This window comes from Schistocerca serialis, chromosome 3 (assembly GCF_023864345.2).
Source record: "Schistocerca serialis cubense isolate TAMUIC-IGC-003099 chromosome 3, iqSchSeri2.2, whole genome shotgun sequence".
Classification (NCBI taxonomy): Eukaryota; Metazoa; Arthropoda; class Insecta; order Orthoptera; family Acrididae; genus Schistocerca; species Schistocerca serialis.
In genome coordinates, this window is record NC_064640.1 from 599138725 (window position 1) to 599165842 (window position 27118).

At 42.1% G+C, this 27118-nt stretch overlaps 1 protein-coding gene across 1 annotated transcript in view; it reads left to right on the forward strand.

Moving 5' to 3' along the window:
- Window positions 1-221: 221 nt before the first annotated feature.
- LOC126470478 (zinc finger C4H2 domain-containing protein) overlaps window positions 222-27118 on the forward strand; it is a 174342-nt gene continuing 147445 nt past the window's right edge. Inside the window, exon 1 of the mRNA XM_050098347.1 lies at window positions 222-408. Coding sequence (XP_049954304.1) covers window positions 353-408 — 56 coding nt within the window. The 5' untranslated portion in view covers window positions 222-352. The remainder of the gene's footprint in view (window positions 409-27118) is intronic.

Consider the following 27118-nt stretch of genomic DNA (forward strand, 5'->3'; position numbering starts at 1 on the left):
AAATAAAATAAACTTATGAAGTATTAATTCAAGGTGTGTGTGTGTGTGTGTGTGTGTGTGTGTGTGTGTGTGTGTGAAATTGGGGTTTTTATTTCAGAAAAGTGCGAATGAGAACAAATATTCTGAAAAGTGTTATTCCTTTTACAGGTATTTCCAAACTATCCGAGTAGTAGCTGATTGTTTTATTATCGTTGACTATCGTTTTTACCAAAGTACACATCTTTGACTTTCTTCTCTTTCGGAAAGATTGTATTACTAACAACAAAGATTTGACGTTTTAAGATTGAGAACTCGGTGTTAGGAATCTTTCTTTATGTTGGAATCATAAATATTCTAACACAACTTTATAACTATGGCAACAGATGAAAGGACTACTTTTGTGAAGTTAGAGGCGTTGAAAGAAATCAGGTATTGTTATAAACTGTAGTAATGGTAGGATAATATAAACATTATGTGTGTATTGCAAGTTCAGTGGTTCACAATTGCGATCTAGTGTAATAATGTAGCTGTTAGTAGCATTTATACTTATTGCATATAAGTATTAACATCTCTTTCATTCATATATTTATGACTGATTATACGGAAATATGATGTATAGTTATGTCCGGAATTGTTTTTGTTTGTAAGAGGCAGTAGACAGAAGTGGAAAAACGTTATTTAGTAAGGTGTGGTAAAGAATATGAGCAATAATTTCATTTGTGTGTTAGAGGTAGGCAGTGAGACAGTGTGGTGGTTAACGTATTGCAAATGTGTCAGAAACTATTTGATTATTAATTCAGTGTGTGTTACGGAATTGTAGTAAGCAAAAGCCTGGATTATAATAAGAGTTGGTAGCCTACCATAGTATGTTAAGAATTTATTATCTATACTTCATGTAATTTACCAGCATGAACTCCGTTCGTAATTGAATTAGTTTTATATGTTCTTTGGATCGTATTCCCCATCCGTCGCCATGTTGTTGAACGTCTGAGTAAATTCATAAGTAACATACCTGTTCTCTGGGAAGAAATATTTACATGTTGAGCATCCAAGTAAATGGATTTTTTATTTTAATCTTGTTGTACAACAAACTTTGATAATTGTAAACCATACATAGCATCTACTCACGAATTCATCTATGGTGTAGGAATAGCAAAGTACAAAGGATTTGGGATTGTCTTCAACGGAAGCGCCCGATTCCACCCGTCTGCTTGACCCCTGACCTAATGGTGTGTGTAACGTCATTATGGCTCGCAATTTTTGAGTTACTTGCGTTTGGAGATGTTGTGTTGTTGTTGATGGTGCCCTCTAGTGGTGGATGTAGACATGCTGAGTTTAACTTGTGGTATCAGGTTCATTTGAGTTTTTGGTTGTCATCATGCTAATGTCGTTTTGAGTTTAGGTAGTTCGTGCGGTTACATGGGTTGTGGAAGTGTTTTAAGTGAGTGGTTAAGGTTATATTTTGTTCACGTGGTTGGCGTTTTTGTAAATTCTGATTAGTTTGATGTTTGTTGTGAGGAAAGAAGACGTACTTATTTATTGCTTTTTCATTAGGTATGGATATGGCAGTGAAGTTCATAATTGTCTCATTACGTTCTGAGATGGGTAATATGATGTCTGTCATTCAGTTTCTGCAGATGTTCGGTTGTATTGCTGAATATGTTTCACATTAGTTTGGTTTCCCGCCATAGACCTATTGATAATGTCATGGATCAAAGCAGATGGTGGACTTCTGTAATGACAGTTCTTTTATCTTCCAGCTACTTTAATTCACAAGAGAAGTGATCACATTCTTTTATGGCTTCATGCTTTGCCCCTCTTTCTGTTCAAGAGTAATGTTGTGTATCATGGAGGGTATATCTCTTCCTGGTGATAATATTTATGAATGGTCTGTCTGCAAGAAGGGTAGCAGAATGATCCATAAAACTACTGTCCAATATCCTTGATATCCATTTGTTGTAGAATCGTGTAGTATACTCTGAGCTTAAACATAATGGGGTATCTCAAACAGGATGACTTCCTCCGTGCCAAACCATTATGGATTTCGAAAACGTAGGTCATGTAAAACCCAACTTGCACTTTTTTCACATGATATCCTGAAAGCCATTTATCAGGGCAGTCTGGTAGATGCAGTATTTGTCAATTTCCGAAAAGCATTTTACCTAGTACCACACCTGCATGAAAAGTGTGATCACATGAAGTATCAGATGAAATGTGCAACAGGAGTGAGGATTACGGGTCAACCAAAGCATCCGATTCCACAGGTCGGCTTTGGGCTGTGACATAAGGCTGTTGTAGTGTGTGACGTCACGACGGCGCGTAGTTTATTTTGTGAGTGTGGCGTGTTCGTATGTACCGTTTTTATGTGATTGTTGGTGCTCTCTAGTGGTGTGTTTGTGTTGGGTGTTACATGATGTTTTTGGTCTAGTTTGAGTGTGTGGCATGTTTATAGGTGGCGTATTGTTGCGGTTAGTGGTTCTCTCTGGTGGTGTGTTTATAGATAGCGTGTTACATGGTGTATGGGGTTCATTTGCGTGGTAACATTGCACGTGTGTGGTATCGGTGGTGAATGTGCTTTCAGCAGAATATTTTTCAGTGAGTTAATGATTTTGGTTTTGTTATGTTGACGTTATTGTAGTTTTTTTCTGTTTGTCATGTGTAAATTTTGGTAAATCGCTTTGTTTATGTCTTTGGTAGACTGTATGGATATGACTGACAGTCAACAGTTTTCGGTTGTCTGCGATGATGGGGGACAGTGCATTGCCTTTTATAAAATTTCTTCAGCTATTCAGCCTGTTGGCTGAAGTCGTGAAGTGTTCAGTGTGTCGTGAAGAAATGATGCTTACTAAAGTTCTGACATCTCGGATCAGGGACAGCTATATGTGGAGATGACGTAAGGATAACAGGTCAAGGGAAGTGTTAGATTCCAATTTTGATTTTATAGGTGTGTTTTTTGGTTGTAGGATTAAATGTGGTGGTGGTGAAACTTTTGAGACTTGTAGTGTGGTATCGGTAGTAAAAAGTAGTATACACCGAATATAAAAGTAATGAGTCACAGTGGGAATCTGTAAACTCATACATATACTTCGATGTAACACTTTGTAAGGACATTAAATGGAACGATCAAATAAGCTGTCAAGGATAAAGCAGGTAGCAGACTTTCTTTAATTGGCAGAATACTTTGGAAATGGATTCAATCTACAAAGGATAATGCTTACAAATAACTTGTGTGGCATATCCTAGAATACTGCTCATGTGTGAGGTAGCTGTACCAAGTAGGACTAGCAGGGGATATTGAATGTCTACAGAGGGGCAGCGTGAATGGTCACTGGTTTGTTTGACCCATGGGTGTCACTGAGATGTTAAAAGAACTGAACTGGCAGACTGTTGAAGATAGATGGAAACCATCCTGAGATAATCTACTTAAAGTTACAAGAACTGCCTTTAAGTGAGAACTCTAGGAGTATGCTACAACCCCCTACATATCACTCCCATAGGGATTGTGAGGCTAAGATTAGATTAATTACAACACTCACAGAGGCATTTAAACAATCATTTTCCCCCCACTCCATACATGAATGGAATGGGGGAAGCCCTAATAACCAGTCCAGTAGGATGTACCCTCTGCATACATTTAACAGTGGTTTGCAGAGTATAGATGTAGAGGTTTTTATTTTCAAGTAGTTCCCGATTCTTCACAACAAACATTATACAAGAGAAATGTATTTTGAGGCTGTTGTTAGTAAGCATAATTTTTTACACAGTTGCCTAGATGAAGTTCTATATTGTCTTTGCAGCACCTTTCTGTGCAATGAATACTTGGTCTCTATGTATAGAATTGCCTCGGAAAATTATTCCCTTTTGCATCAAAGAATGAATGCTAATTTTATGTTGCTGAACTCATGTTTGAGAAGATCCATAATACATGATTTCCAATTAAACTTCTAATTTCTATACACACCTAGAAATTTTGAACAATCAGCTTAACATGTTTCATTCTGCTGGTTGTGTGGTGTTGATCACATATCTTGCCTTATATAGGACTGAATGAACTGAACTTCCTCTAAGTAAATTATGTGATAAACTATTTACTAAGGGCTACTCAATAATATTTGTGAATATTTAATTTTTTTGTCATTCCTTTTGACTGGATTATGAGTCTTCCATCTTTGGCAAAGATCACAGTAAGATATAAGGTCACTTACACAAGGTGCCCAGGAGGAATGGTCAATATACACAGATATGATAGGAATGATCTAGCAAAGCTAAGATGTCTAGTAAACATTGGTTCAAAATAGCATACTTTAAGAGCTATGTGCGCTTCTTTAATAGAAGACATGTGTTTCATATTAGCGAAGATTAGCAAGTGCTTACAGCTTTCAAGGTAGGCATTATAGAGCCTTTCTATAGTTTTGAGTCCATACTACCCCCCCCCCCCCCCCCCCATGCAATATGGAAAGCAAAGAACTTTCAATAGAAGAAGAGATTTGTTTCAGAGTATCGAAGATGAACTGGTGCTCATAGTTCTTAAGGTATGCATTTTAGAGCTCATGTTTTTGCTTTGAATAATTATTTCTGTCATGTTCTTGAATATTGACCATTCCTTGTGGGACATTTTGTATATACCAAAAACAGTAATTGTCCAGGAATCAAACCCTGTGGAACACCAGTAGTAATTTGCCCCCATTGAGAAGATTCATGGGGAGAGCTATCTAATATGAACCTTTGCTCTCTGTTGGTTAAATATGAAGTGAACCACTTAATCAATATACTTTGATAGCCATTAACTTAGTTTTAAGAATGTTGTGATTTGCACAGTCTAATGCCTACACAGCACAAAACATCTCAGTACTTGAAATCTTGTCATTTGGATCTATTGTAAATGGCATGTCCAGTGGAAAGGTTTTTTCTGATCCATATTCTCATTTACCCATTACCTTGTCCAAACCTTTTGAGAAGGAAGTTAGCAGTGAAATGAGTTGATTCTTACTGTATCCTACCACCGAGATTCTGGGGTTACCAGAAGTTGTGATTCTGCCCGTCTACTTTGACTCGTGGCATCATCAAGGTAGCACACATCCTTCTCTCAAGCACATACAATCAGTCATGTCAGTCATTACAGCTGCAGACAAACGTAATTAACAAGTGAAATATTTAATACCAGCAATAAAATGCAGCTAAAGGGCCAACTGCATGACATATGGGGGATTTGGGTCAACACAAACTAAATATATGGCAATAAGAATAGCAACACCATTCCAAAACAAATACTAGCCTAACCCGGCAATAAAATGTGTGAAATTCTCAATATTAAACACAACCAAAAAATGCAAAAATGAAAACTGTTGGTATTGTAAATTTCTCTTGATGTGTGTAGCTTAAAAAAGCCAAAGGTAACAAGAAACTCGCACACTTACCAGAAACTCGGTATCACAAATTTTGCTTGGCCTATATAGCTCAAACAAAGCCCATGATTCCAACAACTCACTACTGGCAGAACTAGCTGTAATCAAAACCTAACCAGACAAAAATAACAACAAACTCAGTGATACCCACCTCTGTAAACTTTTCAATATGAACTATAGCTACCAACACAAACTGCAAAATCAGAAACTACTATAACATAAATTTCTATACCCACAGCTCAAAGAAAATTACATACATAAACACACTAAACTTAATAAAAACTGTACTTACCACTAAAAGTTAGTTTAAAATAAATCTAGGTGACTAAAACACACACACTAAAGCATCAAGATAACCATTACTGAAACCCACTGGAAACACCACCACATTTGCTCATTTCTGATTTGGGAAGTGAAGAGTTTGCTCAATTTCATAAATTCTGTACACTGCTGACCCTTCACACATTCCATCACAAGGCCATGTAACTAGAGAAATGTAATTGTAGAAGCCATATCACCACTCACAGCTACAACCAATGAACAACTATTAAATTTCATCATGAGCCATATCTAGCAGTAAACAAAAACAAAAAATTAACGTTCAAACTATTAACAACATGACAAACTAATGATTTCAAAACTGAAAACAAATTAGTAGGCAGTAACTAATGAGATTAAAGTAGGGCACTGTTGTAATGCACAGCACTAACTCCTATATCACACAAACGTCTTTCCCAAATAGGTAAAAAATACAAACATAATCTCTTAATGTGCTGCCACTTACTCCAACACATCCACTACAAACACAATTTAAAGTATGCCACACCACAAAGGCATCACATAACAGAGTTACATCACTGGACAAAGCAGACAGATGGAATCACAGCTTTTGGTTGACCCGGAATTCTCCGCTTTGTTGTCATATAGCTTTGAATTCCAAGAAATGGTCTGTAACTACTCGTTCTTTTTAATATGTTCACTGTAATGTCTTCAGTGAACTTAAATTTTGTGCAGCAGTAGTCAGATATCATTACTTGTTAGTACCCAGTACAATCTTCTACTACCTGAAGATTTCTCTCTGCTGTAATGAAGTTCTGTAGTCATTTGTAACCCACTTGATGTGCTGGATGACACTTCTTAACATTTCATACCATTTTATTTAGATGATGAACTGTGTTACTGTTCATGAAGCTATCCCAGAATTTGGTATGACTGAATGAGTGAAAGAAACCACAGAAAATCTAAATTAGGAAAGCTTTATGGAGATTCACGTGCTGTTACAGCACTTCATTTTGAGGTAAATGAATGGCATAGGCCTACTGTTAATTTTCCCAGTTATGTTCATCATAAATACATAGTGCTAATCATTTTGTAAGTCCCACACACTATTTTTATTTTGGTAAGTGGAATAATGGTTTGATAGGATATTTGACAGTGACATTTACTGTTTGTGGCATGAGTGCTTTATCATGTACTTATGTTCCCCATTTGTGTGGTGCAGAGTCGAAGTATCAAGGGAACTGCCATAATTCTTCATAGTTTTCAACAGTGATGTACAATATCCATTATTTTCAAAGACATTTCCCGTCTGATGTATAATTTCATCTCTTGTCTGATGAACCCATTTTGATCACAGTAATAACTTTTTTTATACCGCTCAGGATCTTGTAAGTATTCAACGTGATTCCAATGATTGTGACTTCCTTGCCACTGCCCGATGGACCTCATACCACTCAGAGTTCAGAAAGCCAACTGGCAGTTGTATTGGATGGTTATAATTAAACTTTCACTACTTCAGATGGCTCCCATGAAAAATGATCGTATGATAATGAAACCTTGTGGAAACATTTGTAAGGATGTGCAAAGAAATGTAATGACTCAACTACTGAAAGAAACCCATTTTAATTTCCACATGAGGGGGTAACATTTGTTAATTGTGAATCATATTTATATTCCAGGTTACAAATGTTGCTCAGTGTGACGACCATCTGCATCCGGGACAGCTTGGAACCACACTAAAGATATCAATTCATAACTGTTCACAGCACTTTTTAAATAGTACACCATTTCATGTTCAGCTGTAGTGACAGCTCACACACTGCGCATTGCCTCCAGCAGTCTCGGCTGTGACGACGATTTGTGGGACCGCTCATCGGTCTTTCCCAGGAGCTATTCCCAAGTTGCCAGTTAAATCAAACTTCAGAATCATGTTCTCCAACCCTGGTGAGGGAGGAGGACCTCTCCATATTCCTTTTAATGTGTTGTTGCAAAGAGCAGCAACACTACTGCTTTATGAGTAAAGCACTGCTCACTTTGTTCAGACCCATGGTGAACTGTTTGCAGCTGTAATGCACACTGATAGTTGGTTCAAACTCTGTCATGGAGCCAATGCCAGTGCCTAATGGAAAGTCCTGACCCTAACATTTCTAGTAACACAAATCCTATTGAGTCAACAAGATTGTGGGAGATGCCTCAGACGTGATCACCTGTGCTGCTGGAACTGCTGTCACCCTTTTTATGGTCCCATTCCACTGCTGCCCAGTGCCGTGGTGGGCCAAAGATATAGTATCTGCTATTCAGGATCATTGAAGGGCCTTGCAACACCTGGAACGACATCCTTCGCAGACTACATTCAGTGCTTTTAAATGGCTCTGTGCTAAGCCTAACTATCTAATTAAACACAGTAAGAAGGAATAATGGGAGTGCTATGTTTCCTGCTTATGTCTCTTCATCCCATGTGTTGACCAAGCCCCATAGTCTGCTGGGATGCCAAAGATAAACTACTCTGCTGGGTCTCTTCCTTTAGGGTAGTCTTTGTACCGAAGCAGCAGTTCTTGCTGAATATATTGCGACCCACTTTGCAGCAAGGTGTGTGTTATCCCTGCCTTTGAAATGCATAAACAAGAAGATGGGGACATCTGTGATCCTCTTCCCTCCCCCCCCCCCCCCCCCTCCCTGTACCTTCTCCAGCATGCTGAATTATATAATGAACCTTTCACTGACTGGGCACTGCTTCAGGCTGGTGCCTTGACATAGGATACAGCTTCAGGCCCTAATTTGATTCATAATCTGGTAATCCATCATCTGAACATTACTCAAAGGCCTTACCTACTCAGGGTATTCAACTGTATTTGTCTTGAAGGTGCCTTCCCTCCACAGTGGTGACACATTATCCTTATTCTAATTGTGAAGCTGGGTAGAAACCTGACCTCGATCAACCCATTAGCATTATCAGTGCATTTCGTGAAGTGCTTGAAGGGGTGGTTGCTCGCTGATTATACTGGGTTCTTGAATCCCGGGACCTTTTGTTCCCCTATCAGTGTGGTTTCTGGGAGTGACTGTCAGCACAGACCACCTGGTTAGGTTGGAAACGGTAATTGGACAGGCTTTTCCTAAATGTCAACGCCTCATTCTAGTCTTCTTTAATCTAGGTAAGGCATACAACACTGCTTGGCACCATCACATTTTACTTACCCTCCATGACTGAGGCTTTTAAGGCTCCCTACTGGTTTTTATTAATAATTTCTTACTCCACCAGTTGTTCCATGTTAGAGTTAGTGCATCACCCAGTTTCCCACAAGTCCAAGATAATGCATCATACATGCTGCATGTGTGTGTACTTCATCACCACCAGTGGGCTATTGAGCTTCATCGTGCCACTGATCATTCTGCAGTGTGTTGACAACTTTTGCATTTCATATAGCTCACACTCAGTCGTCTTTGCTGAACACTAGCTCCAAGGCACCATCCAAAGAACATCCATTTGGAGCCTCTCCCACTGTCCCCAGCTCTCTCCTGCAGAAACATGAGCCATCCGTTTCTGCAGCATCATCTAAAGACTAGCGCATGCTGAAGCTTAACGCTCTCTGCTTCCTTGCCTGTTTGCCCGTACTTCTTGGGGTGTGGATTACACCACGCTCCTTCGTGTTCACCAGACCTTCGACTCATCCTGATTGGACTATGGCTTCTAGGTTTATGGGTCGGTGCCACCTTCAACTTTGAAATTGTTAGAATCAGTTCATCATTATGGAATAAGACTGCCCACTGGCAACTTCCAGACTAGTCCTGTAGCAAAGTCCCCTTGCCAAAGTGGTGATCTTCCCTCTTCAATTCTGACAGTACCAACTGTTACTCACTTACATGATCGCTATCCAACAATTTCTTACTCATCAAATTTACTATGTTATTTTTGCATATGAAGGGCACTGACACCCATCCTCGAGTGGGATTACCAGTTGGAATGTGTATCGAGGCCTTCTGCTAGAACCTCCACCTGACCTTAGAATATACGTCCTAAGATTTCTTTCACACTCACCCTGGGTTAGTACCCAGACTGACTTATGACTGATCTGTTCCAAGGTTCTAAAGTTTCAGTTGTCTCCATGACCTTTTGGTGTAATTTTTCTTTCAGTTCTTCAGGAGAGTTAAGGTGCTGCTGTCAATTACATGGACAGCTCTAAAACCATGGATAGGATGGGATATGATTTTATGTCTCCCCTTTGTCATGAATAAAATTTGTTGACGGGAATGTTTAGTGTTTTTGCAGCAAATCAGCAACCTCCAAGCTACTGATTGGGGTTACTTCTGTCACCCTGTGATATCCATTATTCATGAACTCCTTTTGGACCATAGTCGTACTCCATGCTCAGTTGTCTTTCTCTGGGTCCCAAGTAGACAGTAGCTCATATCCTGATGGAATGCTCCCTCCAGGCTCTCCATGCTAAGCGTGGTCTTCAGAATTCTTTCTCTAATATTGGTAGATAACTCAGTCTGTCTTCTTTGAAAGTGGTCTTTATTCTCGGAGACATTACTTTAAACTGCGTTCAAAATGGGGGCAGGTGATTAGGATTGGGGCATATCCCTCCAGATGCTGTATCAGGGGTGCCTCAGCCCTACATCTTTTGCCAGCTGCCTCTGTCATTCCTCCTTCACTCTGTTTTAATTGCTAGATGCGGTTTACCTGTTTTCTTTTGCCACACCCAGTTTTCTGTTTTAGGTATCGAGGCACTATATTTAATAACGGATGATGGTCCCCTCATTAATCTTTTAGTATAATGGGTCAGGTGTGAGGTGGCTGTGGGACCAAGCAAGGTAGAGCAGTGATTAGCACACTGAACTCACATTCAGGATGATGACTGTTAAAACCCACGTCTGGCCATCCTGATTCAGGTTTTCCACGATTTCCCTAAATTGCTTAAGGCAATGCCTTTGAAAGGACACAGCTGATTTTCTTCTCCATCCTTTCCTAATTCGGAGCTTGTTCCATCCCTAATAACCTTGATGTCGATGGGACATTAGACCTTAATCTCCTCCTCCTCATCGCATGCAGTGCACCACAGGACACCCACATGCTGCCTTACTTATTTCTGTCACCTTGTTTTATTCTTTACGGTTCAGTTGATGCCTGTTACCCTTCTAGTGATCTCACTTGTGCTGTTATGAATCTCCTGCCAAAAATGTGTTCTTTATCTGTAGCTGTCTTCGCCTTTATTCAGATTGGCAGGGAATCCGATGTGGGTAGGGTTACTCTCAACACAGTTGATTCCTGGGAGACCCCTCGTCTGCTCTGATTAATGCACTGGGCCTATCCATATCCTTTTGCTTCTAAATAAATTATTTCTCCCCCACCCCAGCGGGTCCAGGGGTTAGAATAGGCCCGAGGTATTCCTCCCTGTCATAAGAGGCAACTAAAAGGAGCCTCACATGTCGAGTCCTTTATGTGATGGTCCCCTATAGTGTTTGACCTCCATTTTTCAAAATTCTCCCAAAGAGCGAGCCAATAGGGGAAGAGCGCCTTACATGGTGCATAGTGTCCATCATGCACTGAGACCTCTCGCATCATTCGTCGACGTGGATCTGCGCTTCCGCTCATTCTCCAACTGTTGGGCGAGGTCACCAGACCTGGGTGCATTTTCCTCCATCCTCTGTGCAGTATCGCTTTTTGCGCTGTCGACGATAATGGACTCTTAGCTCGTTTGAGCCCAATATCCAGCACGGTAGCCAGTCCGTTGTGGTGGGGGTGCCATGTACCCTGTTGGTTGTAGCCCCCTGACCACACAAGGATCGCTTTGCTGATGCCTGCATCGTTAACTCCCCACATATGCCAAGGAGTAGATGCCCGTCACCCTGGGGCATCGGGACTCCAGGCAATGGCCATTGTGCCAGGTGGCCTTTGCTGCGGCTGGATAGTGCCCGTGGGGAGGCCCCCTGGTTGGAGTGGGTGGCATCAGTGTGAATGACACACCATGAAGCGTAGTACGTCATCTCTTGCTGGTGGTCAAAAAAACACCAGCAGTCTCTAAGTGGTCAAGGTCCAACTTCAATGCTAAGAGATATTACCTCAAATCGTCGTCTCCCCCTGGCCACACCATGGGAGGAATGCCAGGCTGAGGATGGCAGCAAAGCTTACTTAACGCGGTACCTTGAATGTACAAGAGTTGATGGGGCATCTTTTTTGTCAATGAAACCTCAGTTTTCTGTGGAGTATTTAGAGAACAAGTTTGGGGAGGTGGAGGGCATGTCCAAAATTCGGTCAGGGTCGGTCTTGATCAAAACGGCATCCTTTACCCAGTCACAGGCACTACTCGCCAATGACAATGTGGGGGATGTTTGTTTCCATGGCGCCCCATAAGAGCTCAAAAATGGTCCAGGGTATTATGTTTCACAGGGATCTTCTTTTTCAGTCTGACGATGAACTGCGTGCCAGTTCATAGCAACGAGATGTCCATTTCGTCCAGCACGTCCACCAGGGTCAGAGGGATAATCGGGTTGCCGCTAGTGCCTTCAACTTGGCCTTAGAGGGTGACACATTACCCAGTAAGGTCAAGGTGATGGTCTACTACTGTGACATAAAGCCATATATCCCTCCCCCAAAGTGGTGCTTTAATTGCTGAAAGTTCGGCCATATATCTTCCCGCTGTACTTCCAGCGTCCCCTGTTGGGATTATGGACATCCTTCACGTCCCAATACTCTCTGTGTCCCACCTCCAATCTGTGTTAACTGCGTAGAGCACCATTCGCCTTGCTCACCAGACTGCAGGATTCTCCAGAAAGAAAGAAAAATAATGGAATACAAGACCCTGAACTGACCAACCTACACTGAGGTTAAGAGAGAATATGAGAGGCTACGTCCTGTGTATATGATGTCAACCTATGCTGCCACTATGACAACGGTTCTACCGTCCTCCATTCTGCTGTGTACAGTTGGCTCCCAGCTGTCAGACTCCACCTGCCCACTTGATAGTGGGGGGGCACTTCTCTCCCTGTTGCTCCTGCACAACCTACTTCAGGACCAACACCCCCCCAACTATCGGGGACGTCAGTCCCCACTTCTCAGCCAGAGAAGTGTAAGTCTTCTTCGGCTCCTCTCGCCAAGGAGTGATCCCTTGCGTCACTCCCTTGCCATTGGCTGAAGCAACCGCAGGTAGCTGGTCGTAGGGCTTCACGGTCCTCCTCAGTCCCTGAGAATGAATCATTGAAGCCTAAGGAGCAGCGAGAGAACCTAAAAAGAAAAACACCCCCAAGAACCAAGGCACTGCGGTGGCATGCACACCACCACTACCTACAAGATCTGTGTCTGAAGATGAGGTGAAGATTCCGGCGTCCATTGAGGACCTAGATCTTGCTGGGCCCTCAGACACAATGGATGTCGATCGCACAGGTACTCATCTTGTGGCAGCAGGTGACCCCGAGGCACCTGCTTTCTGCATTGCCCTCCAGGAAACCTGGTTCCTGGCAATGCGGAACCCTGCCCTCCTTGGCTGTAAGGGATATTACAGGAACCGTAGCAACTATAATAGAGGGTCAGGTGGAGTTTGCATCTATGTCCTGAACTCAGTATGTAGTGAATCTGTGCCCCTTCAAACCCCTCTTGAAGCTGTGACTGTCAGGATAAGGACGGCACAGGAAATGACTGTCTGCAGTGTTTATCTCCCTCCAGATCTTTCAGTACCCCTGTACATATTGGCTGCAATGATTGATTAACTCCCAAAACCTTTCCTACCTTTAGGTCATTTTAACAAACATAACCCCTTTATGGAGTGGTGCCATGCTTACTGGCCAAGGTAGGGAGGTTGAAAATTTAGTGTCACAGCTTGACGTCGGCCTCATAAATACAGGTGCCCTCACATATTTCAGTGCGGCACATGGCACATATTCGGTTCTCAGTTTGCAGTCCTGGCCTTTTCCCATCTATCCACTGGAGAGCACATGACGACCTGTGTGGTAGTGACCACTCCCCCATCTTCCTGTCTCTGCCCCGGTGTAATGCCCATGGACGCCTACCCAGATGGGCTTTAAACAAGCCAGATTGGGAAGCCTTCACCTCTTCTGTCACCACTGACTGTCCCCCAAATGATGCCATCGATGTTGTCGTCGACCAGGTCACTACAACGATTGTTTCTGCAGTGGAAATGAGATCCCTTGTTCTTCTTTAGGGTGCCCCTGGCGAAAGACAGTCCCTTGGTGGTCGCCGGAAGTCGCTGAGGCAATTACAGAGTGCCGAGCGCTTTGCCGAGCGCTTTGCCGAGCGCTTTGCCGAGCGCTTTGCCGAGCGCTTTGCCGAGCGCTTTGCCGAGCGCTTTGCCGAGCGCTTTGCCGAGCGCTTTGCCGAGCGCTTTGCCGAGCGCTCTGACGAGCACCCTCAAACGGCAGATGGAAAGGAAAGTCCTCTTGTTCACTGTACGCCACAGAGAACCTTATAATGCTCCATTTACTGAGTGGGAGCTCCTCAGTGCCCTTGCACATTGCCCTGACACAGCTCATGGGCCAGATCGGATCCACAATCAGGTGATTAAACATATCTCGTCTGGCTACAAGCAACATATCGACGTCATCTTCAACCCGGTTTGGTGCCGTGGCATTTTTCTATCGCAATGGCGGGAGAGCAGCATCATTCTGGTGCTCAAATATGGTCAAAATCAGCTTGATGTGGATAGTTACTGGCCCATCAGCCTCACCAACTTTCTTTGTAAGCTGCTGCAACATATGGTGTGTCGGCGGTTGGGTTGGGTCCTGTAGTCACATGGCCTACTGGCTCCATGTCAGGGCAGCTTCCGCCATGGTCGCTCTACCACTGATAATCTTGTGTCCCTGGAGTCTGCCATCCAAACATCCTTTTCCAGACACCAACATCTGGTTTCCATCTTTTTTGACTTACGTAAAGCATACAACACGACCTGGCGACGTCATATCCTTGCCACATTGTATGTGTTGGGTCTCCAGGGCCCTATCCCAATTTTTATCCAAAGCTCCCTGTCGTTCCCTACTTTCCGTGTCCAAGTCAGTGCCTCCCATAGTTCCCCCCTTTATTCAGGAGAATGGTGATCTGACCTCGCATTGTTGCGTGAAGAGTGGAAGAATGTAGGCATCAAGGAGGTGCAGAATTATGTGAGGAGAGTCAATGGCAAATTGGAAAAATCGGCAATGTTTATTCTAACGTTTAGTACTCCCGAATTACCAGAATATATCCTTGCCAGGTATATCCGACTTAAGGTTCACCCGTTTGTTCCTAACCCCATGCGATGCTATAAATGTCAAAGATATGGCCATACCACTATGGGATGTAACGGGAAGGCTACGTGTTGCAATTGTGGAGGCTCCGCTCATGAGTCGGGGTCTTCTTGTACACTTCCTCTGAAATTTGTTAACTGTTCTTGAGATCACCCAGTGTGGAGCAGAAAGTGTGGGGTTTACAACGAGGGAAGGAAAATTGAAGAGTTGAAAATACAGAGACGCGTACCCTATGGTGAAGCTAAAAAGGCTTATAAAGCCATGCAACCACCGGTTTTTAGCAACTTCTTTTGCATCATCCCTTAAAACACCAATAGCTAAGTGTGATGCCTTCACACAAACTCAGATCACAGATTCAAGTAAGAGCACATGCACTTGTCGCTATACCTGTGGGGGAAATGCTCTACTTGCAAATGATGTCGCTCGGAGGCCATCAGCAGTAGACTTACCACCTAAGCCACGTACCACTCCCCAACTTCGGAAGCCACCTAAGCCATCTCAGCAACCCAGGCAGTCTCCTCCTCATGTCAGTAAAGAAAAACGTCCTTCTAAAAGTAGTTCTAAGTCCAAGAAAGCGGTAGGTAAACCTTCAGATCGACGAGCGCTCTCCCTTTCTGATGGCGACTGTACTCTTGAAGATATGGACTTCCAATCGGAGGAACTAGAGAACCTGGAAGCGGCTAACGTTCCCCCTGGCCTCCCTGCTACATCGCCGCCTCCGAGGGAGAAAGGAAAGAACCACCTGCGCTAACCAATGGCTTCCATAGGGACTTCTGTGTTGCAGTGGAATTTGAATGGATATTGCTCACGTTTTGAAGAATTGCAGCTGCTGGTCCAGGATAAACCTTTTTCTTGATGACAGATACCACGACCATCCATACAATTGCTGTGAAAGTTCTCTCACCATTTACTATCACAGTGTGTTCTTTGTACCTGCCCCCCCCCCCCCCCCCCCCCCATGACGCTTTGGATGTGAATGCACTGGCAGACCTCTCCCAGGCACTCCCACGCCCATTCCTTCTTGTGGGGGACTTCAATGCCCACCATGTGATGTGGGGCTCGGCTACTACTTGCTCCAGGGATCGGCTGACCAAGCAACTCATCCATTCTGAGGATATCTGCCTTCTGAACACGGGTCAGATGACTCACTTTTCCACAGCTACAGGGTCTTTTGTAGCTATTGATCTTTGCTTTTGTTCCTCAGCTATTGCAGATTCAGTTGAGTGGGAAGTGGCTCCACATTTATATTTTAGTGACCACTTCACAGTGTGGATTCATCTGCCGCCTAGGACAGTGACCAGCAGGAGACCACGCAGATGGATGATACAGAGGGCAAATTGGTTACAGTACAGTCGACAGGCTCTTTTTGAACGAAAGGATTGTGCACCAGAGGCGGTGGCCCATATCCCTCATGAGATCCAAAGGGCTGCCGCAGAGTCCATCCCCAGGTCTAGTAACCACCTCGGACAACGGACTGTACCTAGGAGGAATGATGACTGTTGATTGGCAATCAGGGCCAGACGGACAGCTCTTCGGAACTTCAAACAGTGTCTGACTACAGACAATCTTCATGTCTTCAGGTCTGTGAGAGCTCATGCAAGGCGAGTGATCAAAGAATGGAAGAGGGCTTCCTGGAGAGAATTCATGACTTCCATTAATCGGTCCACTTCCGATGCGCACATTTGGGAGTCAATAAGATGGATTCCAGGCAAGGGTAGTCCACGCCTCCTTACGGCCTTGTCAAATAATGGGGTCTTGGTGGACACTCCAGAAGAGATGGCTCACATTTTAGCTGAACACTTTTTTACTGTTACTAAGTCATCCAGACACGCTCCTGCTGTTCAGGTATTCTGTCGGACTGCAGAGATGCGGAAGCTCAATTTTTTCTCGCATAATGAAGTAGTCTACAACCTTCCATTCTCCATGTGGGAAATGGAATCAGCTTTATCTGCAGCGAGACACACTGCTCCAGGACCTGACGAGATCCATTATACCATGCTTCGTCATCTGTGCCCTGAAACGAAAGGTCAGCTCCTCTCTTGTTTCAATCAGATTTGGTTTGATGCACAGTACCCCATGACTTGGAAGGAGGCAATCTTAATTCTATTCTGGAAACCAGGTAAGAACCGTACCGCCCCTAACAGTTATCGGAGTGTCGCCCTGACTAGTTGTATGGGCAGGACTCTTGAACACATGGTCAACTGCTGCCTCGTCTGGCTGCTAGAGTCCCGAGGTTACCTGAGACGCTCCCAGTGTGGTTCCAGGCGCTACCATTCCACTCTTGACAACTTAATTCTACTGGAGACAGCGATACAGGAGTCCTTCTTACACTGGAACCATTTAGTTTGTGTGTGTTTTTTTTTTTGACCTCGAAAACGCGTATGACACTACTTGGAGGTACAACATCCTTCGCCAACTTCATGAGTGGGAACTACGTGGACGCCTGCCGCTTCCGATTCAATCCTTCCTTTACGACAGGTGTTTTCATTATCGCATTGGCGATGCCATGTCTGATTGCTATGTTCAGGAGAATTGTGTGCCCCAGGGCAGTGTCCTCAGTGTCACATTGTTTGCCATCGCTATCAATGGCATTTCCTCTGCAGTCAGGAGCCCTGTCAAATAGTCTTTGTTTGTGGATGACTTTGCAATCTTCTACTCTTCCTCTGATCTTACGACAACGACGAGGCAGCTACAATTAACCACTAGGAGGCTGGAAACCTGGGCCCAAACAACTGGCTTTCGGTTCTCACCTGTGAGAAGACTGTGTGTGTGTCAATTTTAATTGTGCTCGTCGGAGTTTTAACCAACCAGAGCTTACAATGGGGAACTGTATTTTACTTTTTCAAGACATGGTGTGCTTTGTGGTTTTATTATTTGACTCAAAATTAACATGGCTCCCACACCTGAAAGACCTTTGAACAAAGGGCTTCCGGTTGTCGAACATTTTGAAACACCTTGGCGGAAAAACATGGGGAGCTGACAGGTCCCGCCTCCTACAGTTTCATAGGGCATTTGTTCGATCACACTTAGACTATGACAGCGTGGTCTATGGATCGGCACCTCCTTCCAACCTCCGGATGTTAGATGCTGTCCACCATGTGGGTATTCAGATATCGACTGGAGCCTTTCGGACCAGCCCAGTTCAGAGTCTGTGTGCAGAGGCTGGTGAACCACCTCTCTGGATTCAGCGACATATCCTTTTGTCTTGACAGGCACTTGCGACCGAACCGCCGAATCTTTCCATCAGTAAAGGGGGTATGTTCTCAACTGACTCGGTTGTTTTAACCCCCTCCACTGACGGAATGACCCGCTTCCTAATTCCGTATGTATAAAACCAATACGGACTTGTAGCTGTCACGCCTTTGCACTTACTGCTACGTATTTTAACTGTAAATAGCTCAGTCCTAATGGTAAGAGGTAGTAGTGACTTCACATTGTTAATATTTGAATACAGCACAGCTGCCACAAGCTCAGTTCAATTTTACTCCACTCCTACCCTCGCCATTGCACCACATTAACTATGTGCTACTTGGACCTTGCTAAATTCACTTGCGTGTACATTTTGACCGTTACTCGCCAGTATTTACCTAATGATTAGCACACTCCTAACTGGACTATTTCCCAAAGAGCTGTGATGATGATTGAACGGGTTCGATCCACGGCCTACAGTGCCCTACAGTTCACACGGTAACACTGCCTACCTGACCCACTTAACTTGGTAGTGAGCTTATGTATCCAATCAGCACTGCTAGCAGCTGTGGATAATCCTATCAGCACGACGAGAGCAGCAGACTTACCGTCGAATCCTCCTGAAAATACTTATAACTACGGTCGCCAGCTCTGAAGGAGCAAAAGAATAAATCAATTTTTGGCTCGTTTCAAAGTGAAACGGCTTGAGTTGAATTTCAACTTAATTCTGAATATTACTATTTCTGATTATTAGAGGTGATTCTACGAAGCAAATACTCTTTCAATTTCTATGAGTTGGCTTGGTAATTACTACCAAGACTATTTATGCAACTTGGGTTAACAAAATTCTATCCTTCAACTTTATGTAATGATTTTGGATATTACTCTTTGGACAATTGATATAGAATTACTTAAGTGACTTTACTTGAAGGGTTACTCAGAAAAATTTAAGTAACTGTAAATAGGCGACTCATTCTGGTGTGACCATTGCTCTTTTCAACATTCTTATACGCTAAAGTATTCTACAACAAAAAGAATTGTAAATGAAAGAGGCGATGGTGACCTCAGTCTGATTTCACTATACTATGTTTGAGGTTACTACACTTTACAATGAACAACATGTGTCGTAATTTTACTCATTACTATATTTTGTCCTCTGTACTTGCATTAAAGAAAACTGGTATTCTCCTTTTACATTTATACAAAGTTCGAATTAACAATTGCAAGCAGTCTTGCCTTGGGTAGACGTGTCGGTGCTGGTGGTGAGATGCATGTGGCTAACGCAGCTCTTCACGCCTCATGCCCTTAATGGCGGCTGGAACTACGAGCCGTAGCACTCGTATAAGCTACTGCACGTCTGCCATAAAATCTGGGAGCAGGAACTCTTACGATCAGCCCCAGTGGCATAGAAGCGGCTTCGATAACCATTCGTCGCGTTTTACTCCACGAACGGCGACGATATTTGCCTCTTCGCTGTTGCACAATCACTTTTGTGTGAGCACAGTTACACACGTCCAATCACGTCAACACTCCCCAGGCCATTCCATTGTTCAGTCCCTGTGTCTCCAGCTACCCCTAGCTACGCTCGTATCACCAAGAGTGGGGGCGTTTCCCTACCACCTTTTCACTGAAATCATTTAGTATTTAAGAAAATTTATATTTATTACCCAGGAGTTCATACCAGTCATAATAATTTACTACTAGCGCTTTACAATATTAAATTATACAGTAATAACTTATAATTACCAAGAAAAAGAATACATTTGACTCCGAGATCTTAGTGCAGTGTCTGACAGGTAGCGCTAATTCCCGGTTTCGCCAATAGATGGCATCAGGGTGCACTCCCTGGCAGTCTCACACCAGTGCGCCCGTTTCCGACGCGCAGGCTCCAAATTACTGGCAGCCTACCCTCATTTCAGTTCCGTTACACATGCCCCACTTCTTATTGAAGTATCTAACAGTGATAATTCAATAAAAAGTCTCTCCTATAATGAATCTGAAATGTTCGTTAAGCTTTTTACCAAGGGTTTTCCCTTTCTTACTTTTACACCTCCAGACTTATATTACATATTTAAAATTAAACACCAATTCTTTCTCTCTTTCCTGCTAAACATTACTTAAATGATTTAAATATATTCTTTCCAATTTTCTTACTTCTAAACACAGTACACTTTAAACATCTTTTTTACAAAAATTTTAAATACACTTCTCTTATCTCAGGCAAGTAAAACACACGTTATGCGCCTATTACTTTATAGCCCGTCCTTTTCACTTTACCTCCTCACTTTTCTACCTCTTCCACAACACTTATCTACACATCTATTAAGGCTTTCTTAGAAGCACACTGGACTCGCATTCGGGAGGACGACGGTTCAATCCCGTCTCCGGCCATCCTGATTTAGGTTTTCCGTGATTTCCCTAAATCGCTTCAGGCAAATGCCGGGATGGTTCCTTTGAAAGGCCACGGTCGATTTCCTTCCCCATCCTTCCCTCACCCGAGCTTGCGCTCCGTCTCTAATGACCTCGTTGTCGATGGGACGTTAAACACTAATATCCTCCTCCTCCTTTCTTAGAAGCTCAGTCTTTCCCAGTCTGTTAGTCTCTACTTAAACTAGAAGTTTCATTAGAATACTGCAACATATTTTAGTGAACATTTACCTTTCACATAGAACAAAAGAAACAAAACTATTTACATATTGGTTTACTTTAATATTTATTTATATATTTATTTTCAATCTGGTAGAATTCGTGGTTCATACCTTTTGAGATCCACTATGTTTCTTACTCCCAGGCATTTGCCTGTTAATGGGTACTCTAAATAATAAGCATTCACATTGGGTATGGACACTATTTTAAATGGTCCATTATATATACATTTAAATTTGCTCATCTCGTTATTAATTTCACTTGACTTGTCATGTGTTTTTACAAGAACGAGATCACCTATTTTGAATTTAGGATTCCTTACTTTTTTGTCGTGACAACGAATTCTCGCATCTGCTTGTTTTCTCATCTTGTCTTCTACTAAGTTCTTTTTACTATCATAATCTAATTCAACTCTATCTGGAAATTCTAGTAGGTCTTCTACTAGACTTTTACTTCTTGTCTTTTTCAGGATTTCTTCTGGAGTAAATCCAGTGCTCTCGTTTGTTAATGAATTCATGATTTCTTCGAATTCACTCACATACGTGCCCCACTTCTTGTGGTTACTATGGCAGTACGTCCTAAATAACCGACCTATCTCGCGCATATATCTCTCTGCCGGATTGCTTGATGGGTGATAAGCTGAGATATGTACCACTTCTGCCTGTTTCTCAGTTATCCCATCCTTCCACATTTTTGAGCAAAACTGAACACCATTATCTGATAGTATTCTCTTTGGCTTCCCTACTTGCACAAAATAATCACACACCATTTTATCATACACAGCTCTGGCAGTAGCTTTTCTCAAGGGATATAGCTTTATATACTTTGAGAAAAGTTCAACTGCTACAAATATGTACACAAAACCCCCCATGGTTTTCGGTAATGGTCCAAAGATATCTACTGCTACTATTTCTAATACTTCATCAGGTCTTATTGATTGCATGGGCCCTTGATTAGTTGCATTTGTTACTTTCGCCTTTTGGGATAGATCACAAGATCTTATCCTCTGTGCTACCCTTCGTGCCATGTTGTTAAAGGTAATGCATTCATCTAACTTATCAGTACACTTCCGTGCACCACAATGGCCATATGCCAAGTGAACATAATCTATCAGCACTTCAGTGTGTTGTTCCGGCCAACATACTCTCCACTTCCCTGGATTATTTAATCTTTGAAGATACAGTACACCTTTATGTATTTTATATGAAGCCCTTATGTTAGCTGCGTCCGGATTGTCAAACTTGACCTTTACAGACTTGAGTGCATCATCATCACTTTGATATCTTCGCATATTCCGACATATTTCCCTAATTTTTTCTCTTCCTTCCACTTTTTTGAAGTAATTCACCTCAAAAACATCTTCCATATTCTTTACACTTTCTAGTGTCTCACATCCTTCCAGTAATCTCGACAAAGCATCCGGTACTGCATGTTCTTTCCCTTTAACATACTTGATCTCTATATCAAATTGTTGTAAAAACAGCGCCCATCTGGTCAACCTGTTATGTAACAATCTGCAGTCCTTCAAAAGTATTAAAGCTTTGTGGTCTGTATGGACCACAGTCTTATGTCCCCATAAGAAAAGTTGAAATTTCCTAAAACCCCATACTATAGCTAAAGCCTCCTTCTCTGAAACCGTACAGTTTCTTTCGTACTTAGACATGGTTCTACTCGCAAATGCTATTTGTCTATAATTACCTCCTGAAATATGGATACTCCCAATCCGTAATCTGAACTATCTGTTGCCATGTGGAATGGTTCACACAGGTCAGGGTGCCATAACTTTATGTTTTTAGCCAAATTGTCTTTTAGCCGGTTGAATGCTGTTTCACATTCCTCAGTCCATATATACACACTGTTCTTCTTAAGTAGGTTGTTCAGATGTGGGCTATTGAACACCTGATCATCCACATACTTACGATAAAAGGAACAAAGTCCTATAAACGACTTTAGTTGTTTTTTATTCTTGGGAGCCGGACAATTTCTTATTGCTTTGACTTTATTAGGAGCCTTTTCAATTCCCTCTGGTGTTACTATGTGACCTAAAAACTTTACTTCTTTCTTCACAAACTTGCATTTTTTCAGGTTCTGGGTCATTCCTCCTTTAATTAAAGCTTTGAACACCCTGTCGCATAACTCCATGTGCTCTTCCCATGTCCTTATAGCAATTAACAGATCATCTACATAAACCGTGATTAACGAACTAAGTTCACTCCCTAAAATTTTGTCTAAAGCCCGAATGAACACTGAAATGGAAGTATTTAGGCCAAATGGTACCACTGTGTAATGGTAGCATTTGCCATTGAACAAAAATGCCGTGTACTTCCTAGACTCCTCACTTAATGGGATTTGCCAGTATCCTGCAGTTAGGTCGAAACTAGTCATGTACTTTACACAATTAAACTTCTGCAATAAATTATCTATGTTCTCTGGACGATCCAACTCCCTCTTCACTACTTTATTCAGAGTACGAGCATCTATCACTATTCGTACACTTCCATCCTTCTTACCTACTATCACCAACGGGTTATTATATGGGCTAGAACTCCGTTCAATGACCCCACATGAAACAATTTTATCTATTTCTTTTTGAACTGCTTCTTTCTTAGACATGGGTACATTATATGGTGGTTTAAAGAAAGGTTCATGCTCCTCTACCTCCATGCAGTACTCATAATTTATCACTCGTCCCGGTTTGTCCGAAAATACCTCCTGATTTTCTTTCAGAATTTGCCATAGATCCTCCCTTCGGGCATCAGATAGTCCTTCCGTTTTATCCACTACATTTCGAAGGAGTGTCTCCTTATTTCCATCTTCAACTATCTGCCTCACCAGAAACCAATCGAATTTTTGACCTATTCCCGAATCATGATCATCTCTAAATTCTACCCATCTCAGATGGTTCTCTTCCATTACTCTAGATGATTCAAATGGTATTTCTAATACCGCACTATCAACTTTACAAACTATTATCCCTTTGTCACAATCTATAATTACTTTCTGTTTTATTAACCAGTCACTACCTAAAATGATATCGGCACTGAGCTCTGGAACTACTAAAAATGCATTCGAAAATAGCTTGTTTTTTATCTTAAATTCCATCATCACTTGATGCTTAACAGGTTTACTACATTTCCCTGTCGCCCCTATCACTTTAACACCTGTTACTGGCATCATGACTACTCCTTGTTGCGTTGCTCTTTGATCATCTCAAAAAATGCGTGCGAAATAGCACTTATTTGAGCACCCGTATCCAACAATACATATAAATCGTACCCACATACATTAATGGTTATGATTGTTTGCATCCTATTTTCCTCTTTCATACTTCCTTTATCTTCCCATAATAAATCCTTTTCCACCGCCAAGTCTTGCCATATTATTTTGCCGGTTTTTATACTGACCATTCCATCTGGAGGTTTCTTTCTCCTTTTCATCGTAAATTCTTTCACCACTTTTTCCAATAGTCCTTCATCTAGGCTCTTTAATGCCATTTCATTCTCATTCGAATCTGTCATGCCTGAACTCTCGGTTGCGGAATCGGAAACTTCCTCTACTTCTTTTTCTCCCTGGATGCTTTCGTATGACTCTGACGATAATTCCTCCTCCTTAGAAATGTGACCTCCTTCGGATTCAAATAATTCTCGCAAATTATAATCCATTTCTCTACTTTCCCTTTGTTGGATAGTACATCTGCCACTCTTACTTTCATTATTTTCCCCTACTAATGGAATTCCAGTCTCACTCAACCCACTTGCTTCAGCACTACAGGGATCACAACACTCTTTCTCTTGGTTAGATACACTTTCTCTAATTTCTTTAAAAGAATCTTCATCACAGTCATGTACTCTTGCTGTCACTAGGTACACATCATAATCGGTATGGCTGTCTAACACTGTCATATTCGGATCCAAATTAATCACTTGAGTGGAAGATCTTTCTAATTGTGCTGGCTGGCTTTTGAGCTGATGTACATATTCTGCATACGAGGTAATTTCTGAATCGGCATGCGTCTCTGCACTATGCCCGTTTTTCTTATCCACCCTTTCCTCTTTAATTACTTGTCGATGCGATTCGTCGACTATTCGTACGAACCTCTTACCATAAGTAACATCACTCCTCCCTTGCCCCTGCCTCTCTGCACAGTTGCCATCCCTACCGACAAACAACGCCTTCTCTGACTCTTCCTTCATCAATTCGTCACTCTGACCTCGAATTGTACTTATTTCATTCACGTGAGCCTTCACATCCGACCGATATTCTTTTCCTACTTCATTTCCCTTAATAATTCCTCCCTGCTCTCTCTCCTCCGTTTGTATCCCTGCATTATACTTCGCAAAGTTTCGTTTATGAAACTGCTCTTCAGGCGAACGACGCACTATCCTACTATAGTACTGAATACTCCAATCTTCCCTATATTTGGGCCATTTCTTTCTTTCTGCGCACGTTAGGCCCTTGACCTGTGCGGTATTTAGTTTTCCTGATTTTGATAATGCATCCCGGTTCCCTGATAGTGTCCTCTCCCTTGCTGAGAGTTACCTCATTGACCTCTTCCTCTCATCATGTTAATTTGCAGTTCATTCCTACCACCTTTTACTATTCCATTCTGATTTCTGAAACCTCGAAACTCTCTAGTTTCACGCCACCCATCTTCATTCTCGATTTTTTTCTAAAAATTCATCGAATGTTCGATGAGTGCCTCCTACATAACGCTTTGAATCGTCAGGTAGCTTTTTCCACAACTCCCAGACTATCTCCGATTCTGATCTACGATCTTTAAGATACTCCAAACTCTTGAACCATCCTTCACAGTATTCTTTCATGAGCCCATGCCCATGTTCTGGCATTCTGGCGACAACGAATTCTCTCCATAACCTGTCTCTCTGTTGTGTGCCCCAGAATTCCTCAAGGAACTTTTCTTTGAAGTCTGTAAACTTCAAATTGTCGATATCCAAATCCAATCCCCAACGTTTAGCATGACCTGCTAAAACATCTATTACTAAATTAATTTTTTCTTTATCCGACATGTCTGTTGGTAAGACACGTTCACAATTTTTTATAAAATCCATTGGATGCCATCCACCTTGTTTCTTTTGAGGATCGTATTTTTCCTCCCTACTCAGTATTTCTGATTTTTGCATTACCAATGGGATACCACTACAGTTAAGGAACGTCTGATTCTGAACTTGCTGACTTAACAATTTTATCTCATTACACAGTGTATTTTCCTGCTCCTGCACACATGCATCAAAACTCAACATGGTATTGCGCAGTGTTTCAATATCAGCTGCCGTTTCTTTAACAATCTCTTTCTTTACAACTGGTACTATTACCTGTAATTTACTTTCAATTATCGGTTCTAATTTTTCACTAACCAAAGGTTCCACTGATTTCTCTATTCTCTGAATTTCGGTATCAAATCTTTTCTCTATTTCTGTGACTTTTCTCTGAACATTTGTTATTTCAGCCCTAATGCTATTTACTGATTTGTTTACCTCTGTGATACGTTGGCTTTGTGTATTCAAAATATCTAAATTGGCTTTTATTTTTCCAGATAGGTTTTCATCCAATTGGGGTATATGACTAGCCATTTCTGCTTTCAAACTAGCATTCCCTTCTCAAATTTGCGCCATCATCCTATTTAACAAACTTGTTAATTCCATATCCGCTCCCTTGTGACTTGCATCCACAGATACATTGGGTTCATTTTTCACTACCTTTGGTTTCACTTCTCGTTCCTCCTGTCTTATGGGTGTGGATTCATCTATAAGATTTTCCAACCCTACAACAGTATCTATGGTCCCTAATTCTGGGTCTGACCTTGTAATGTTTTCGTCTTGCTTGTTACTATTCGACTCCATCTTATGCTGCTGTATTTCGTGCCTAATAGAAATGTTTATTAAATCAAGTATTACTTGTTTAACTCCTACTATTGGACTTTCTTTTACTGCTGTGCGGGTTGTCGTCTTGAACTTACCAATTGTGGTATATTTGTCTACAACAGAAATTTAAATTTAAAATTTTCTTGAAACTACAAGTTTATATAAAACACTTTTATTGCAGCCATTATTCCACAAGTCCTGTCACGGTTGCCACATGCGACCGAACCGGCGAATCTTTCCATCAGTAAATGGGGTATGTTCTCAACTGACTCGGTTGTTTTAACCCCCTCCACTGACGGAATGACCCGCTTCCTAATTCCATATGTATAAAACCAATACGGACTTGTAGTTGTTACGCCTTTGCGCTTACTGCTACGTATTTAACTGTAAATAGCTCACTCCTAATGGTAAGAGGTAGTAGTGAATTCACGTTGTTAATATTTGAATACAGCACAGCTGCCACAAGCTCAGTTCACTTTTACTCCACTCCTACCCTCGCCATTGCAC